Source organism: Anolis carolinensis, unplaced genomic scaffold (genome assembly GCF_035594765.1).
Source record: "Anolis carolinensis isolate JA03-04 unplaced genomic scaffold, rAnoCar3.1.pri scaffold_7, whole genome shotgun sequence".
In the NCBI taxonomy this organism is placed as follows: Eukaryota; Metazoa; Chordata; class Lepidosauria; order Squamata; family Dactyloidae; genus Anolis; species Anolis carolinensis.
In genome coordinates, this window is record NW_026943818.1 from 26,856,470 (window position 1) to 26,874,008 (window position 17,539).

Below are 17,539 nucleotides of genomic sequence, written 5' to 3' on the forward strand. Positions count from 1 at the left end.
CATCCATGTGTCACCTTTCTTTCCCAGTGACATCACAGTGGTCCCACAAAGCGGGAACCTTTGTGGGACAAGCAGACAGTCACACACGCAGACAGTGAAGATACATAATTTTACATATATAATATATAAAATAATTTATAAATATATAATATATTGTATATACTTATAATATTGATAATATTCTAATGTAATACAATATTATACTAATAATAACATAATATAATAATATTAATTATATATTATATATTAAATGTAATATTACTAATAATATTACCATATAATGATATAGTATAATATAGTAATTTAATGCTTATATTGTGCTATGCTAATAATATATTCTATGTACATTCGATTTGTAAGCCGCTCTGAGCCCCCTCAGGGGTGAGAAGAGCCGGATATAAATGTAGTAAATAAATAGTAAATACAGTGAAGACATCAGCCCTTGGTTTTGCTACTTTGCTGCTGAGTGTGGAACGCATCTCATTATGTTAAAACAGTGGATGTGGCTCTTAATGAGACATGCCACATTATCACTGGGGAAATTATATGGTTTCGCCAGTTCTGTACCACCTGACATCCGTCAGGAAGTAGCAGCCTGTAATGAAAGGACCATGGCAGTGATATCTCCAGCCCATCCTCTGTTCGGATATCAGCCAGCATGCCAAAGTCTTAAATCAAGAAACAGTTTTCTAAGATCTAAAGATACACTAGCAGTTATACCTCAGCAAGCAAGAGTCCAAAAGCGGCAGGCTAAGCACCAGCACCTAAATCTGTGGCTAATACTAGATGAGAGGCTCCCCCGGGCACACAGAAGACTTGTCGACTTGAAAGGTGCTGAACAGACTGCGTTCTGGCACCACATCTTAGGAAATGGGACTACAAAGTGGAGTTCACGACATGCGAGTGTGGAGAAGAGCAAACCACAGACCACTTGCTACAATGCAGCCCAAGCCCTGCCACAAGCACAATGGAGGACCTTCTCACAGCGAAACCAGTGGCCAGCTTCTGGTCAAGGAAAATCTAGCGTAATGCCAAGTTTTGAACTCTGTTTGTGTTCTTAAATATATTGTAACTGTATCCTCAATCCACTTCTGACATGATAAATAAATAATCACACACAGACACTCATATTTCGACTTTTAGATAGAGAGATTTGGTCCCATGCCAATCACTTTGGCATCCAAAAATTTGCACACACAGTTGGCGTTTCTACACACACATGCATTTATTCAAGTATACATAAACATCCTATCAAAAGGGGAAAAAGAGAACAATCAAAACACAGTCCAATGAATATTAATCATGGTTAACATTGTGAATTCTGAAAGCGATTAAAAACTAGGAAAAATTTGAATGCCACGGTTAAGAAGTCTAACAACTGACATGCATTCTTGTTTCTCAATGCAGAAACCACTGTTCGTCAAGATTCATTAGATGGGTCTACATTTCAAAATGCATTACAGGTATTAAGAAAAATGACTCACACCATTCTAAAAAGGTAGAGCCAAGGTTGGCTTGTGCGATTCCTGTTTGTCATTGAACCAGCGTTTGCTTTGGGAACTGTGTTATTATTCCACCAAGGCTGGCATTTGAGGAAAAAGAGGGGGGAGGGCAAATTCATCATTCACATTGCCTACAAAGCGCTCCACTACAATCCGCGGCTGACATACTTAGAAAACTTTAATATACAGCCTGTCTCTGCTGTTACAATTAAGTCACTCCAAAATGTCATGGAAAGCAATCTAACCCCATTAAATCTTCACACTCTCATTAAAAAAGCACTTACAGACTTGACAATGTTCCTAATACATTATTTAAAGACACAAGATGTACAGTGACTTAAAAACCCAGCACACCGAGGTGGAGGGTGAAAGCAGACAGAGAGAGACAAAGAGAAATATAGCACACAGCTAAATTAATATGGAGGAATGTTATTAGAGGCAAATTTGTATTGAAAAACAGCTCACTTGAACAACAGGTAGTGATATAAGTTGCAATGGGCCACTTGGAAAAGTGGTCAATGCTGTACAACTGGAGATCTCTCTATATATAAAAGTAATGTGTGTAATTCCCATGGAGTAAACAACAAAACCATTGGACCAAATCACACCAAATTTGGCCACAAAAGACATAGTCATCAAATCTATGTCTTTCCATAAAAAACCCCTATAAAATTAGGTCCAAATTACAGAAAACCCCCAAAACCAAAAATTACTAACCACGCGTACACAGAGGCCCTTCCTTCCTACCTATGGGGATCCTCCGTTGCCCTCCTTGAATAGCACCTTCAAACACAGGCTGCTTCCCATTACATTATTTTCCATAACAACAGACTACAACACCAACGCATGGCCGAGCACAGCTAGACATATTCCAGACAGAAAACAACCAGAGCCAGCTAACACCTCCCAACAAAGGATTCCCCCACAGAGTCATCTTCATCATCATCATTATTATTATTATTATTAGGTTCCTAGGAACCATCAAAATGAACAAAACCTGGCAGCCAGCATTAAAAATATTCTATAATCTGGACAGTAAATAAAGAACAGCACTCTGAAAATAAGGGTATTCCAGACAAGAAACAACCAGAGCCATCTAATACCTCCCAACACCCCCAGGGAGGAAACAACCGCACTTTGAAGCTACAGGCCCATTCAGTGCTAATCAAGGTGACTAATTACAACATTCATACTTGCCTCCCCAAACAAACACCCACTTAGGATGACACCACAGCAACACGTGGCCAGGCACAGCTAGTATCAAATAAAATTGCAAAGCTCCATGTTTTCCACCTCTCATGAAATATAAGTCACATATTTGTGCTGTTGCTCCATCTCTCTGGCGAAGAACTTGTTCGTAAACTTCCTCCTTGGTCGAATTGCCAGCATTTTACTGGCATTTCATTATGGGTGCATTATGGGTGCCTTAAAATACCTATTTATCTACTCACATTTTGCTTCTGAACTGCGTAGAAGCTGTGCTAAAGGCCAAGAGCTCACCCTGACCTGGACTTTGAACTGTCAACCTTTTGATTGATAAGATTTCACAGCAGATGGTGGTTTAACCTACTGTGCTAAAGCCCAGCATATAGCCTGTGCATCACTATGACAAAATAGTGATGCTCAGGTTAAATGATGTGGGAGCTCACCAAGCATGTCAAAATCCAAAGAAATCCAAAACACAGAACATCTCAGTTTCCAAGTATTTCTGATAAGGGATACACAGCCTGTATTCATATCAATCAATCAATGATGCCTTTATTACAGTCAACAAACCATACGGCAATGCAATGGTTATATACTACATCTTACACACACTCTATCGGGAAACATAAACCTGAATATATACAGTAGAGTCTCACTTATCCAAGCCTCGCTTATCCAAGTTTCTGGATTATCCAAGCCATTTTGATGTCAATGTTTTCAATATATCATGGTATTTTGGTGCTAAATTCATAAATACAGTAATTACAACATAACATTACTGCGTATTGAACTACTTTCTCTGTCAAATGTGTTGTATAACATGATGTTTTGGTGCTTAATTTGTAAAATCATAACCTAATTTGATGTTTAATAGGCCTTTCCTTAATCCCTCCTTATTATCCAAGATATTCGCTTATCCAAGCTTCTGCCGGCCCGTTTAGCTTGGATTAGTGAGACTCTACTGTACATCCCAACCTGTTTCTGGAAATCAGAAAAATGCCTTGTTTCCTTTGGCATAAAATCATAGTTTTGACCTTAAAAACACAGTTTTATTGCAAAAGACACTTCCTGTAAAAGCACTTAGGGTTTATTTGGCAGAAAACTATTTTGAGAGGAGGATGCCAAAAAGGACATATTTTTATGCGCTGAATAATTTCCCAGAACACCCATGTGTCAATGTATACAACATTCACACCTCTCTGTTATTCCTCCTGACTGGAGAGACAGGTAAACCCATTTTCGGGTGAGAAAGAAACAACGGTAAATATACCGTATATACCCCAGTATAAGCCAACCTGAATATAAGCTGAGGTACCTAATTTTACCACAAAAACTGGGAAAACATTGACTCCAGTATAAGCCAAGAGTGGGAAATTTCAGAAATAAAAATAGATACCAATAAAATTACATTAACTGAGGGATCAGTGGGTTAAATGTTTTTGAATATTTACATAAAGCTCAAATTTAAGATAAGACTCTCCGACTCTGATCCAATCATTAATACCAATAATAATAGAGAAAATAATAAATGTACCATATATTCTCGAATATAAGCTGACCCAAATATAAGCCAACCAGGACCCTCACCCGAGTATAAGCCGAGGGGGGCTTCTTCAGTCTTAAAAAAAGGGCTGAAAAACTAGGCTTATACTCGAGTATATACAGTACTTTTCATCAGCAGTCTCCAAGGAGGTCTTAAAATCTGAAAAAACAGGAGTGAGCCCTTATTTCAATATCTATTTTCACAGTGAGTGACACTGCGCACTCACATGTGGATTTGTCCTTTGAGTGTAACAGGATAGCCAGCCCTTAGTACTTAATTCCTGAATAGTATTTGATTGTCCAGCGCTGATCTGGTGCAGCACACAATGTTTAAGTAAGAGCTGTATCATTGCTGAGAGCCCAGATAAATGCCAGGTTAATAAAATCGTTGGGTTTCCCCAAGCCCACACATGCCAGGAAATTTGTCAATGTCTTTTTATTTGCATATCTGGCAACATGCCCTAGGCAGCCGATATGTAAAGGAGAACATACAGGTGTTTTCATTTGCAGGTTGTCTTTAATCTAGAAGTGCCAATTTGCTTCTGTTTTAATTACATCTTACCCTAACATACTGTTACTGCCTTATGAAATGGCTTCATTACTGACGGCGTGCAGCCCTCCTCACCAAAAAGAAGGAAAGAAAAACAGAGAGAAGGCTTTGACAGGTTATACCTCACAACCTCTGAGGATGCCTGCCATAGATGTGGGCAAAACGTCAGGAGAGAATGTTTCTGGAACATGGCCAGAGAGCCCAAAAAACGCACATCAACCCACTGATTCCAGCCATGAAAGCCTTCAACAACGCTTTGACAGGCAATTCAAAACTACCACATTTGGGGGCTATCCCCTGCATCACTGGCTCCTTGGTTCCAAATATTCAGATTTCCCCCCCCCCCTAAAAGAAGCATTGATTGAAATGTCAACATTCTTTGACAAATCCTTCCCCTTCGCAGCTGTCATGTCCCCCTATTTGGCATTCAGCCTTTGCCAAGAAGTGGCAGCTGCTCCCTTGAAACCACTTTGCTGGAACTGTCCGTGGTACTGAAGTCTAACTCTCAAATAGGTGCAGCACCTGGCACAGCACTTGCATCTACACTGGGAAATTAGCACAGTTTGGCACCACTTCAACTGGCATAGCTCAATGCCATGGAATCCTGGGAGTTGTAATTTGGTGAGCCGCAAGCACTATATGGCTCAGAGGACTAAAGACCTTGTAAAACTACAGCCCCCTTGATTCCATAGCATTGAGACATGGCATTGAAAGTGGTGTCAAACTGCAACAATTCTAACACCCCCAGTGAAGTTCATAGCAGGATAAAAGACACTTTATCATAATAATATACTAATATAATAATAATATAATAATAACTTTATTTTTGTATCCCGCCTCCATCTCCCCAAAGGGATTCAGGGCGGCTGACATGGGGACAAGCCCAACAACACAAGTTAAAACACAGAACAATCAATTAAAAACATTATAACTACATTAAAAAAACTTTGACCCATGTTACTACACCGGCTTTTATTCTTCACTAGCTTAGAAACCCGTTGATGCCCGGGTTAGGTCTTTTGTAATGATAAATATTAAAAAGCAGTCGTTTGTTTTGGAGGTTTATGAATTGTCCTATTAGAAAATGTATAAAGATATGGGCGAACTACAAATCCCATCATTCTGGGTCAATTCCCCCCAAATGTTGAAAGTATTAAAAATTGGCCATGTTGGGTATAAGTGCCCAGTTTGGTCCAAATCCATCATCGGTTGGGTTCACAGTGCTCTGCACATGTGGGTGAACTGTAACTCACATCATCCAAGGTCAGTTCTGCCCAGAGTTGACCATGTGGATATATGTGCCAGGTTTGGTCCAGATCCATCATTGTCTGGGTTCAGAGTGCTCTCTGGATGTGTGTGAACTATAACTCCCAAAACAAACTTTGATTTTTCTTATGTAGACAGATATAGAGATAAGATGAAAATACATGGGAATGATATTTTGCAGCATTTAATGATCTAGAGCCTGAAAAAGAGATTCCCATTACAGTAATAACTATTCTACAAACAGATAGATACAAGCAGACAAAAGGGAGGAGGAATCTGCAGTATGTCCCTTCTATCTTAAAAGTTCAGCTCAAAGAAGCAAAGGGAGAGTTTAACCTCTCCACATTTCAACTGATTACTTTCAAACTTCACTTTTATTAATTACATTGGAGACTTCTGGCAGAGCTCAAGCGCTTGGGCTATTTTTAATAAGGTTCATCCTACTCAAATGTATTGTTCCGCTTCAAATGGAGATCAAACTACCAATTTAGCAGGAGATAATTGCAAGTCTTCCAGGTCAGCTCCCGAGAGAGAGGCAGCGGGGGTCTCAAAGACCCAGATTTTGAGAGAGAAAAAGAGGCCACCCCACGCAGTGCACAAAGGCAAAGGCACAAAGGGAGCTATTTTAAATCCAGGGTGAGTCTCGATTGATTTAATGCTTTCTTCAGCCATCATTCCTGGACTTCTCAACAGAGGCTGCTGCTGGTTTCCATGTCATTGTGGCAGTGAACCTAATCTAGGTTTCAACCTGAACTTTCCAGGAACACTCCATCCACAGAATAAACCCACAATTTACAGTTTAACAGTCGTCAGTTGCCACTGCTTCTTACCTCACAAAAAACTATGATCTATATTAATGGTTCCCAACCTTTTTTTGATGAGGGACCACTTGACCAGGGACCACTTTGACCAGGGACCACTCTCCAACATTAGTACCAAAAGGGTTACAAATCAGTTTTTGTTCAACTTTAGATTCGGTTTAGTTATTTGGGGTGCTGCTTCAAAACACTGCATTGGATAAACGACATCAGCTGAAGTTTCTTATACAGAACTTATTCCATCTAGAATCTGTTCAAATAAAATTGCATTCTAAATTCTTTATTCCCTTTGCATGTCTATTAGTAATGGCTACTAGTAATGGTTATGGCTCGCCCATCTTGGTTACTACTCGCACATCAGTTCTAGATTATTTAATAATCTAGAGCTGATGTGGTCTATCCAATGCAATTTTCTGAATCAAGAGCTGATGTGGTCTATCCAGCTGATGTGGTCTATCCAGTGCTGTTAACTCAGTTCCAAACCCAAAGGCCTCCAGAACAGGCAAAAAGCAGAAGTATTTAATAATCTAAAGCGGATGTGGTCTACCCAATGCAATTTTCTGAATCAGCACTCCATAAAAACCGTATTATTTATGAATTTAGTCAGATTCATTTAAACATTCAAGGTTAATAAACATGTTTAACAACTCCCTCAAAACTAGATAAAGCAGAAGCAGGATCTAACTTCTGTTGGAAAAGTGTTCCACAAATGGAGTGCAATTACAAAAAAAGACAACCTGTTATCCATCTTCTCTCCATGATAATCCCCTTTAGTGATCTATATATCGATATTGCAATATTAAGGCAGACACTTTTATGAACTAAACTGAACAATCAATGAGGTTTTCCAAAATAAAATCAACATGCTCTCCATGAAAAATATAAGTTACATTGACATCCAAAACTCTGGCCAAGGTAACTAATAGCATCTAACAAATGAGGTCCGGTTCTCTTCTAATCTAAAAATGGACAAGTTGGGAATGACTTGGAATGACCTATGTCTCTGCTGTTCAGCATCAGAGTTAACATGCTTTGAAAACAAAAGAAAAAATATTAAATAACTGGCTGATATTCTTTTTCATCTCGCTTTCAAACAGCCTGACATCACTTCTCTTCGTGCTCTGTTCAGAGCAAATAACTGCAAGCAACATCTGGCCAACGCACATGAAATGTAATTGAACAACTGCTTACAATTATATTCACTCAGTGGGTGGAATGATGTAACGCAAATTTGGAATATAAGACAGAGAGTGTGTGCATGTGTGCTTTGCAGGACCTTTGTTCATGTGCTTGAAGACCGAACTGTGCTTCTCTGGGAAGATAATGGGTCTGTGCACGAAATAAGCTCACATTATAGTTGAACACAGTCATCACTTGGACTGTGCCATTGGTGAATGAGCCCTAAGAGAAGCCGGATAGTAACTATTTAAAAAAAATAGATTTACAAGTAGAGATAAATTGGATTATTGGTTTCACAAACTAATTGGTAGTTCTGCTATGCAGGGAAGACGTTTTTCCATTTCATTGACAGCTTCATCAACAAAGCTTCCAATAAGTGCCACTCCCCATTTGCATTCAACCAATCTTTTTTACCACTCAATGCAACAACTAAAATTCATTTCCAGCTTTGTTGACATAATGATAGCTGTATTGTCCTGATACTTCTGCTCTTTGCCTATTCTGGAGGCCTTTGGGTTTGGAACTGAGTAAACAGTGTATCTCCAGGATACAGAATGGAGAGAAACTCTAAGCAAAATACCTGCATCTAAGTACTGTATTTCTTTGGTTCTAAGTTACACGTTTCCCCCAACATAAACACCTCTAAGAAAGGGGTGCATTTTAAAATTAGATATTTTAATTTGGAAATCAAAGATACAGAATGGGGGACGTCTGGCTTGACAGCAGTGTGTGCGAAAAAGACCTTGGACTCCTCGTGGACAACAAGTTAAACATGAGCCAACAATGTGATGCAGCTGCTAAAAAAGCCAATGGGATTCTGGCCTGCATCAATAGGGGAATAGCGTCTAGATCCAGGGAAGTCATGCTCCCCCTCTATTCTGCCTTGGTCAGACCACACCTGGAATCACACTGTGTCCAATTTTGGGCACCGCGGTTGAAGGGAGATGTTGACAAGCTGGAAAGCGTCCAGAGGAGAGCGACTAAAATGATTAAGGGTCTGGAGAACAAGCCCTATGAGGAGCGGCTTAAAGAACTGGGCATGTTTAGCCTGCAGAAGAGAAGGCTGAGAGGAGACATGATAGCCATGTACAAATACGTGAAGGGAAGTCATAGGGAGGAGGGAGCAAGCTTGTTTTCTGCTGCCCTGCAGACTAGGACACGGAACAATGGCTTCAAACTACAGGAAAGGAGATTCCATCTGAACATCAGGAAGAACTTCCTCACTGTGAGAAGGGCTGTTCGGCAGTGGAACTCTCTGCCCCGGGCTGTGGTGGAGGCTCCTTCTTTGGAGGCTTTTAAGCAGAGGCTGGATGGCCATCTGTCGGGGGTGCTTTGAATGCGATTTCCTGCTTCTTGGCAGAATGGGGTTGGACTGGATGGCCCATGAGGTCTCTTCCAACTCTACTATTCTATTCTACAGGTATAAATAAAGCTTTTTTTCTGTTGGTGAGCCTGACAATTGATGGTGTCTTAGAACAAAAGAAATATGGTACATACTCCTTCCTTACTTGCACATCTAGTTGACACTGTGTAGGCCCATCCAGTACATTTGAAACAATGAATTGCAAATTTACATGTTATTGGTATGCATGATTTTAACGCGTTTTAATTTTTGTTCCCTTGTGTATTTTAATGGTTTAATGTTTTATCTATATATTTCAAGCCATGAGGAGTGACAGGTAAGAATTCACATTTGCTGTTGTTGTTTTTGCTGCTGAGGAAAAGAACATGATCCTATTCACAAAGTCACACATCGTACAAACCAATTTGAGCACCATGGACTTCAAACACACTCTAAATACTTCTGACATTGGAGTTAATTAATTCAGAATGAATTTTCTTGTTTAAATTGTGAGCCACTTTGAGTTCCAATTTGGGGGGGGGGGGGAGGAGCCAGATGCTGGTGGTAACACGACAATAATAATAATAATAATAATAATAATATCCAATTTTGCAAGAAGACATATGCCACATAAAACTTTCAAACTTCTTTTAGTCCAAGCTAAGCATAGAAAGAGAGAGTAGGCTCATAGGGCACCAATCATCATATTTTCTTTATGTTATAAATTATTGCATTTCTACTTAAATTACAGTAGTGACGGTATTTCTAAATTTGCATCCATATATAATGCTTACAAAGCTGCCACAAAATCTCTAGTTCATATCTTCAATGAAACAATGTAAAAGAAATTGGTTAACATTCTTTACAAAAAGTCAGTGAATTCACACCACATTGATGTATCCACCATAGATTCTTAAATACAGTAACATCCCAAATATGCAAAACAAACAAAACATAGCTACTCCTGGATACATTTTATAGATTGTTTAGTCCTAATATTAACATCCCTAGTACTTAGAAACAAAACTGTAGGCCAAATTAGTAGTTCAGGCCAGGTTTCTTTCATCTGAAACAATAATAACTACACATGTGGTATCTTGTCCAATGTGGTATAATGGTTTGAGTTTGGGGTAATGGGAGACAAAGGTTCAAATCCCCACTTGGCCTTAGAAAACTGCTAGGTGACATTCTCTCGGCCCCAAATGAAGGCAAGGAGAGCCTCCCAAACCACTTCTCCCAAGAAATCTGCGCGATAGGGTTGCCATAAATCAGAAATGACTTGAAGGCATACAACAACCAACTTGTACTGTCTATACAAATCCATCCATCTATCATAAAATTCCCGAAAGATTGTGTGTTACCATTAAGTAGGACAGGCAAAGTCAGACTCTTGCAAAGTGGATTTGGCCTGTTTCAAACTTAATGTTCAGCACAGTATAATTAACTCCTCCAATTCCATATGCGTAGTCACTTTTGGTCAAGACAGTATGGTTACTTTCATCCAAAACATTAAAGTTTCTTTTGCTCAACAATACAGTCACTTTTGTCCAAGATATTATAATCTCTTCTGACCAACAATATAATCACTTTCATCCAAGACACTATAGTCACTTTTGTCCAGCAATATAGACACTTTTGTCCAAGACAATATAGTCTCCTTTGCCCAACAAAATAATCTTTCATCCAAGACATTATTGTCTCTTGCCCAACAATGTAGTCTCTTTTGCCCAATAATATAATTACTTTTATCCAAGACATTATAGTCTCTTTTGCCCAACAATATAGTCACTTTTGTCCAACAATATAATCACTTTTATCCAAGACATTATAGTCTCTTTTGCCCAACAATATAGTCACCTTTGTCCAACAATATAGCTAGTTTTGTCCATTATAGTCTCTTTTGCCCTACAATATAATCACTTTCGTCCAAGACATTAAAGTCACTTTTGTCCAACAATAGAATCACTTTCATCCAAGACATTATAGTATAGTTTATTTTGCCCAACAATATAATTACTTTTATCCAAGACATAGTCTCTTTTGCCCAACAAAATAATCACTTTTATCTAAGACATTATAGTCTATTTTGCCCAACAACATAGATACAGTAGAATCTCACTTATCCAAGCTAAACGGGCCAGCAGAAGCTTGGATAAGCGAATATCTTGGATATTAAGGAGGGATTAAGGAAAAGCCTATTAAACATCAAATTAGATTATGATTTTACAAATTAAGCACCAAAACATCATGTTATACAATAAATTTGACAGAAAAAGTAGTTCAATACGCAGTAATGTTATGTTGTAATTACTGTATTTACGAATTTAGCACCAAAATATCATGATATATTGAAAACATTGACTACAAAAATGGCTTGGATAATCCAGAAGCTTGGACTTAATAATCCGGAAGTTAGACTCTACTGTACTTTCATCCAAGACGTTATAGTCACTTTTGCCCAACAATATAGTCTCTTTTGTCCAACAATATAATCACTTTTATCCAAGACATTATAGTCTCTTTTGCCCAACAACTGCTGCTGCTCAGTCATTTAGTCGTCTCCAACTCTTCGTGACCTCATGGACCAGTCCACGCCAGAGCTCCCTGTCGGCCGTCACCGCCCCCAGTTCCTTCAAGGTCAAGCTAGTCACTTCGAACATAGATACTTTATCCAAGACATTATAGACTCTTTTGCCAAACGATAGTCTCCTTTGTCCAACAATATAGCCACTTTCTTCCAAGACATTACACTAACTTTTGCCCAACAATAGTCACTTTTATCCTCAACAATATAGCCAATTTTGCTCAAGATAGTATAATCACTTTTGTCCATCAATATAGTCACTTTTGCCCAACAATGTGGTAATCTTTGCCCAACACAATATGGTCACTTCTGCCAAACAATATAGTCATTCTCGTCCAAAACAGTTACAGTTGCTTTTAAGAATCAGAAAGAGAGAACTGAGACCAAGATTCTTTCTTCGGTGTTCAGATCAAAGGGAAAAGCTGGCACCAAATTATGACGGATAGTCGTAATACAACTAGACACACAGAGAATTCCTCCAAATTTATAGCAGATGGGAAGGGGACCTTGTCCAAAAAATCAGCGAGCCAAAGACATAGATAACCACCCAAAAAAGAAATCGCTGCAGAAAAGGTCTGCCTCCCAAGAATGCCGTGTCAACACAAGCGATAACAGGACCCGACACAAAGAACAGACCAAACCAGGACTGGGGGAAACCTTCCAAAATCAACCTTGGATAGCAAGAGATCTTGGATATGAAGCTTATTTTCGATATGGGGGGGGGGGGGAGGAACAGAAGTCACACACACATCCATACACTAGTGTTTACCTTGCAAGCTGTCTTCCCACTGCAGGTGGGAAGGAAGATGCCAAGGCTGCTTTCCAAAGTCTTCTCCAACACCCCGCAACCCCTGCATCCTCCCTCCAGACATGGGGCAGCCAAAGAGTCCCACACAAAATGCAGCAGCATCCCCTTTTCTTTATGGGCTGCGATGCCAAAAGTCTACAGGGAAGGAGGCCAGGATGCTGGGTCCAGAAGGGCATCTTGTCCTCCTTCCTTTTCCATCCAAGCAAACAGGAGCATTAAGCCAAGACATGGAGCAGCAAGAGGAGCTTTCCACGCCCCTCTCCTTTTCCTCCCAGGATGAAGACATCATCCCACCACCCCATGTAAGAAAAGCTCCCTAAGAAGGAAAGGAAACTGCACTACACCCCCAAAAGGCAAAAAATAAAGGATGGGGACACACTAGCATTGCTGCCACCCGCAAACAATGAGCCAGAAAGCCAATGTAGGATAATTGGGAGGAGTGGGATTGAGTTGGGGATGCTTTGCTGACCTCCAGGGCGTCCAGGGTGACAAAGGAGGCCATGGCGAAGCCGTCGATGATGTCCTCTTCAGGCGATGAAGATGGCCTCCTCTTCCTCCTTGGGGGGCGAGGCCGGGATGAGGTGGGGGGCCCACGGTGCTCCAGCTCCGAGCCCGAGGAGGAGAAAAGCCAAGGCGGAGGGAGCAGAGGGGGGCGGCGGGGCCTTCGGGGGGGATCCCCATCTTCTGTGGCCCCCAAAGCTGCCCTTTCTGGTTGTAATCCATGTGGGGAGCGCCTGGCCCGGTCGCGCTGGGAGCGGGAGCGCCGCTTCTTGCGCCCCTCCATAGCTCCCAATCCGTTTTGGGGGACACCCCAAAGTTTAGGGGGTGTCCCCAATTCCCAAAGCCAAAAGGAGAGGAATGAAGGAGGGACACAAGATATGAAGAGAGATGGGGGTTAGGGAGACTTACAAAGGATGCTCCCCCCAATTTTGGGAGTCTCCCAAACCCTCAAGACACAAATGGGGAAGGGATACAGAGAGAGAGGAAGAACGATGGAGAGAAAATAATACTCTCCCCAACTTTGAGGCCCTCAAGAAAACGAGCGGGATGGAGAGGGAGGAAGAGAGTGATGAAGACGATAAGGGAGATCCCTAAGGAACGGTCCCTCAACTTTGGGAGTCCCCCAAACCCTCAAGACACAAAGGAGAAAAGGATACAGAGAGAAAGGCAGAGTGATGGAATGCAGACAGAGAGGAAGAGGGAGAACGATGGAGGGGAGAAAAGAGTGCTCCTCAACTTTGTGGTTCCCCAAGAGAAGGAGAGGGAGGGTGAGAATTATGGAGAGGGTGAGGGAGACCCCTAAGGAACGCCCCCCCCAGCTTTGGGGGTCCCCCAAACCCTCAAGACACAAACAAAGAAAGAATGCAGAGGGAAAGGATGAGGGAGACAGTGGAGGGGAGAAAAGGATGCTCTTCAACTTTGAGGTCCCCCAAGAGAAGGTGAAAGAGAGTGATGGAGAGGATGAGGGAGCCCTCTAAGAAACTGTTCCCCAACTTTAGGATCCCCAATAGAGAGAGGGAAGGAGATGCAGGGGAGAAAGGGATGCTCCCCAACTTTGAGGTCCCTCAAGAGAAGGAAAGAAGAGAGTGATGGAGAGGATGAGGAAGATCCCAAAGAAATGGTCCTCAACTTTAATGGTCCCCAATAGAGAGAGGAAAGGAGATGGAGGGGAAAAGGGATGCTCCTCAACTTTGAGGTCCCTCAAGAGAAGGAGAGGAAGAGATTGATGGAGAGAAGGAACCCCCCCCCCCCCAAGGAACGGTCCCCCAAGAGTGATGTAGAGAAGAAGGGAGACCCCTAAGAAACAATCCTTCAACTTTAGGGTCTCCAGTAGAAAGAGGGAAGGAGATGAAAGGGAGAAAAAGATGCTCCTCAACTTTGAGTTCCCTCAAGAGATGGAGATGGAGGAAGAGAGTGATGGAGAGAAGGAAGTCCCCTAAGAAACGGACCCTCAACTTTAGGGTCCTCAATAGAAAGAGGGAGGGAGAGCAAGTGCCGAATTGCAGGCCCCAACTTTAGGGGGTCCCCCAGAGGAAGGGATACAGGGGAGAATGACAGGGTGGGAGGGAGAGAGTGATGGGGGTTCCCAACTTTTTAGGGGTCCCCAAAAAGTAAGGGAAACAAGGGAATGAAAGGGTGGGAGAGAGTGATGGGGGTTCCCAACTTTAGGGGTCCCCAAAAAGGAAGGGATACAAGGGAGAATGACAGGGTGAAAGGGAGATGAGGGGGGATCCCAACTTTAGGGGTCCCCAAAAAGTAAGGGATACAGGGGGGAATGACAGGGTGGAAGGGAGAGAGTGATGAGGGATCCCAACTTTAGGGGTCCCCAAAAAGTAAGGGATACAGGGGGGAATGACAGGGTGGAAGGGAGAGAGTGATGGGGGGAATCCCAACTTTAGGGGTCCCCAAAAAGGAAATGATACAGGGGAGAATGACAGGGTGGAAGGGAGAGAGTGATGAGGGGGATCCCAACTTTAGGGGTCCCCTGAAAGGAAGGGAAACAAGGGAACAAAAGGGTGGAAGGGAGAGAGTGGTGGGGGGTTCCCAACTTTAAGGGTCCCCAAAAAGTAAGGGAAACAAGGGAACGAAAGGGTGGGAGTGACGGGGATTCCCAACTTCAGGGGTCCCCAAAAAGGAAAGGATATGGGGGAGAATGACAGGGTGAAAGTGATAGGGGGATCCCAACCTTAGGGGTCCCCAAAAAGTAAGGGATACGGGGGAGTGACAGTTGTGGGGGGTCCCCAAAAAACTCTGAAGAAAGAAAGGGAGAGAGAGGGAGGAAAACAGAAGGGAGAAGAAGAAAGACTAGACAGTAGAGAGAGGGACACAAAGGAGGATGGATAGTTGAGAGAGGGAGTGATGGAGGGGAAGGAAAGGAGAAGGCCTCAAGTTTGGGGGAGCAAAAAATAACCCCACAAATGGAAGGTTTGAGAGATAGAGAGGGAGGAATTATGGAAGGGTAGAGACACGCAAAATAATAAAGGACACACCAAAAATAAATATGGAAAATGGCAATAATAATAATAATAATAAATCCAAAGTAATGGCGGGTCTCCTTGAGGAGGCGGTGGGAGGCTCCTCACGGAATGTCACGGGGGAATGCCTCGGGAGGGCCGCTCCCCCCGCCGAAAACGCTCTCAATCCAGGCGAGGGCGGTGAGGATGCACGACGACGACGACGACGGGCCCGCCTTTCTTCTCCTCATGTTGTCGTGTTTTCTCCTCAGGGAAGAAGCGGGGTGGGAAAAAAAAAAGCGTCGCCAAGCCGCCACACAAAGGAACACAACGCCGCGGCTGAGGTAAAAGGCAAAGTCTGAGGGGAGAATTCCCCCCAAATTCGGGGGGACCGGTGAGGGACCCCAAAACAAGGCCCTCCTCCTCCTCCTCCGCCTCCTCCGCCTCCTCCTCGGCTCCAGGCGACGACGTAATGGCGCCTCCCCCTCTCGCCCAGCTCGCGCCCGGCCCCGCCCCTTTCCCTCCCGTCACGTGACCCCACCTCTCTCCCTCTCCCTCTCTCTCGCTCCCCTTTCTCTCCGCCACACACACACCGCGCATGCGCCGGGAAAGGGGATGAATGGGCACCCGAGGGCTCCCTCAAAGAGGGGCGGGGCCGGGGGCGTGGCTTAAACACACTGCCAGGAATTGATTGATGGGTGCAGCGTGGGAGCTTTGACAACCAGCCCCGGGATGGAGACACCCACAAGGGACCAAATGAAAAGTATAATAATAATAATAATAATATGAAATTATTGCTATTGTTATTATTATTATTATTGCCTCCATTCTTTGGGTTGGAGCCACCCACAATGGACTAAATAAAAGGTATTATTATTATTATTATTTGCCTCAATTCTTTAAGTTGGAGCCACCCACAATGGACTAAATAAAAGGTATTATTATTATATATTATTTTATATATTATTATTATTATTATTATTTGCCTCCATTCTTTAGGATGGAGCCACCCACAATGGACCAAATAAAAGGCATTATTATTATTATTTTATAATTATAATTTTTATTTTTATTTGCCTCCATTCTTTAGGTTGGAGCCACCCACAATGGACCAAATAAAAGGCATTATTATTATTATTTTATAATTATAATTTTTATTTTTATTTGCCTCCATCCTTTAGGTTGGCGCCACCCACAATGGATGTATTGTTATTATTATTATTATTTGCTTTGATTCTTTAGGTTGCAGCTGCCCACAATGGACCAAATAAAAGGTATTATTATTATTATTATTATTATTATTATTATTTGCCTCAATTCTTTAAGTTGGAGCCACCCACAATGGACTAAATAAAAGGTATTATTATTATATATTATTTTATATTATTATTATTATTATTATTATTATTATTTGCCTCCATTCTTTAGGTTGGAGCCACCCACAATGGACCAAATAAAAGGCATTATTATTATTATTTTATAATTATAATTTTTATTTTTATTTGCCTCCATCCTTTAGGTTGGAGCCACCCACAATGGATGTATTATTATTATTATTATTATTATTATTATTATTATTATTTGCTTTGATTCTTTAGGTTGCAGCTGCCCACAATGGACCAAATAAAAGGTATTATTATTATTATCATTATTATTATTTGCCTCAATTCTTTAAGTTGGAGCCACCCACAATGGACTAAATAAAAGGTATTATTATTATATATTATTTTATATATTATTATTATTACTATTATTATTTGCCTCCATTCTTTAGGATGGAGCCACCCA

General features: G+C 41.6%; 1 protein-coding gene across 6 annotated transcripts in view; it reads right to left on the reverse strand.

The window, feature by feature from the left end:
* The window catches only part of auts2 (activator of transcription and developmental regulator AUTS2), a 481,369-nt gene extending 465,146 nt beyond the window's left edge, over positions 1–16,223 (reverse strand). For 5 of the 6 annotated variants that reach the window (XM_062960191.1, XM_062960189.1, XM_062960190.1 and 2 more), the window contains exon 1: positions 13,267–16,222. In XM_062960191.1, coding sequence (XP_062816261.1) covers positions 13,267–13,581 — 315 coding nt within the window. In that variant the 5' untranslated portion in view covers positions 13,582–16,222. Of the gene's footprint in view, positions 1–13,266 lie in introns of all 6 variants that reach the window. The other variant, XM_062960188.1, reaches the window with a different exon arrangement.
* Between the last annotated feature and the right edge of the window lie 1,316 nt (positions 16,224–17,539).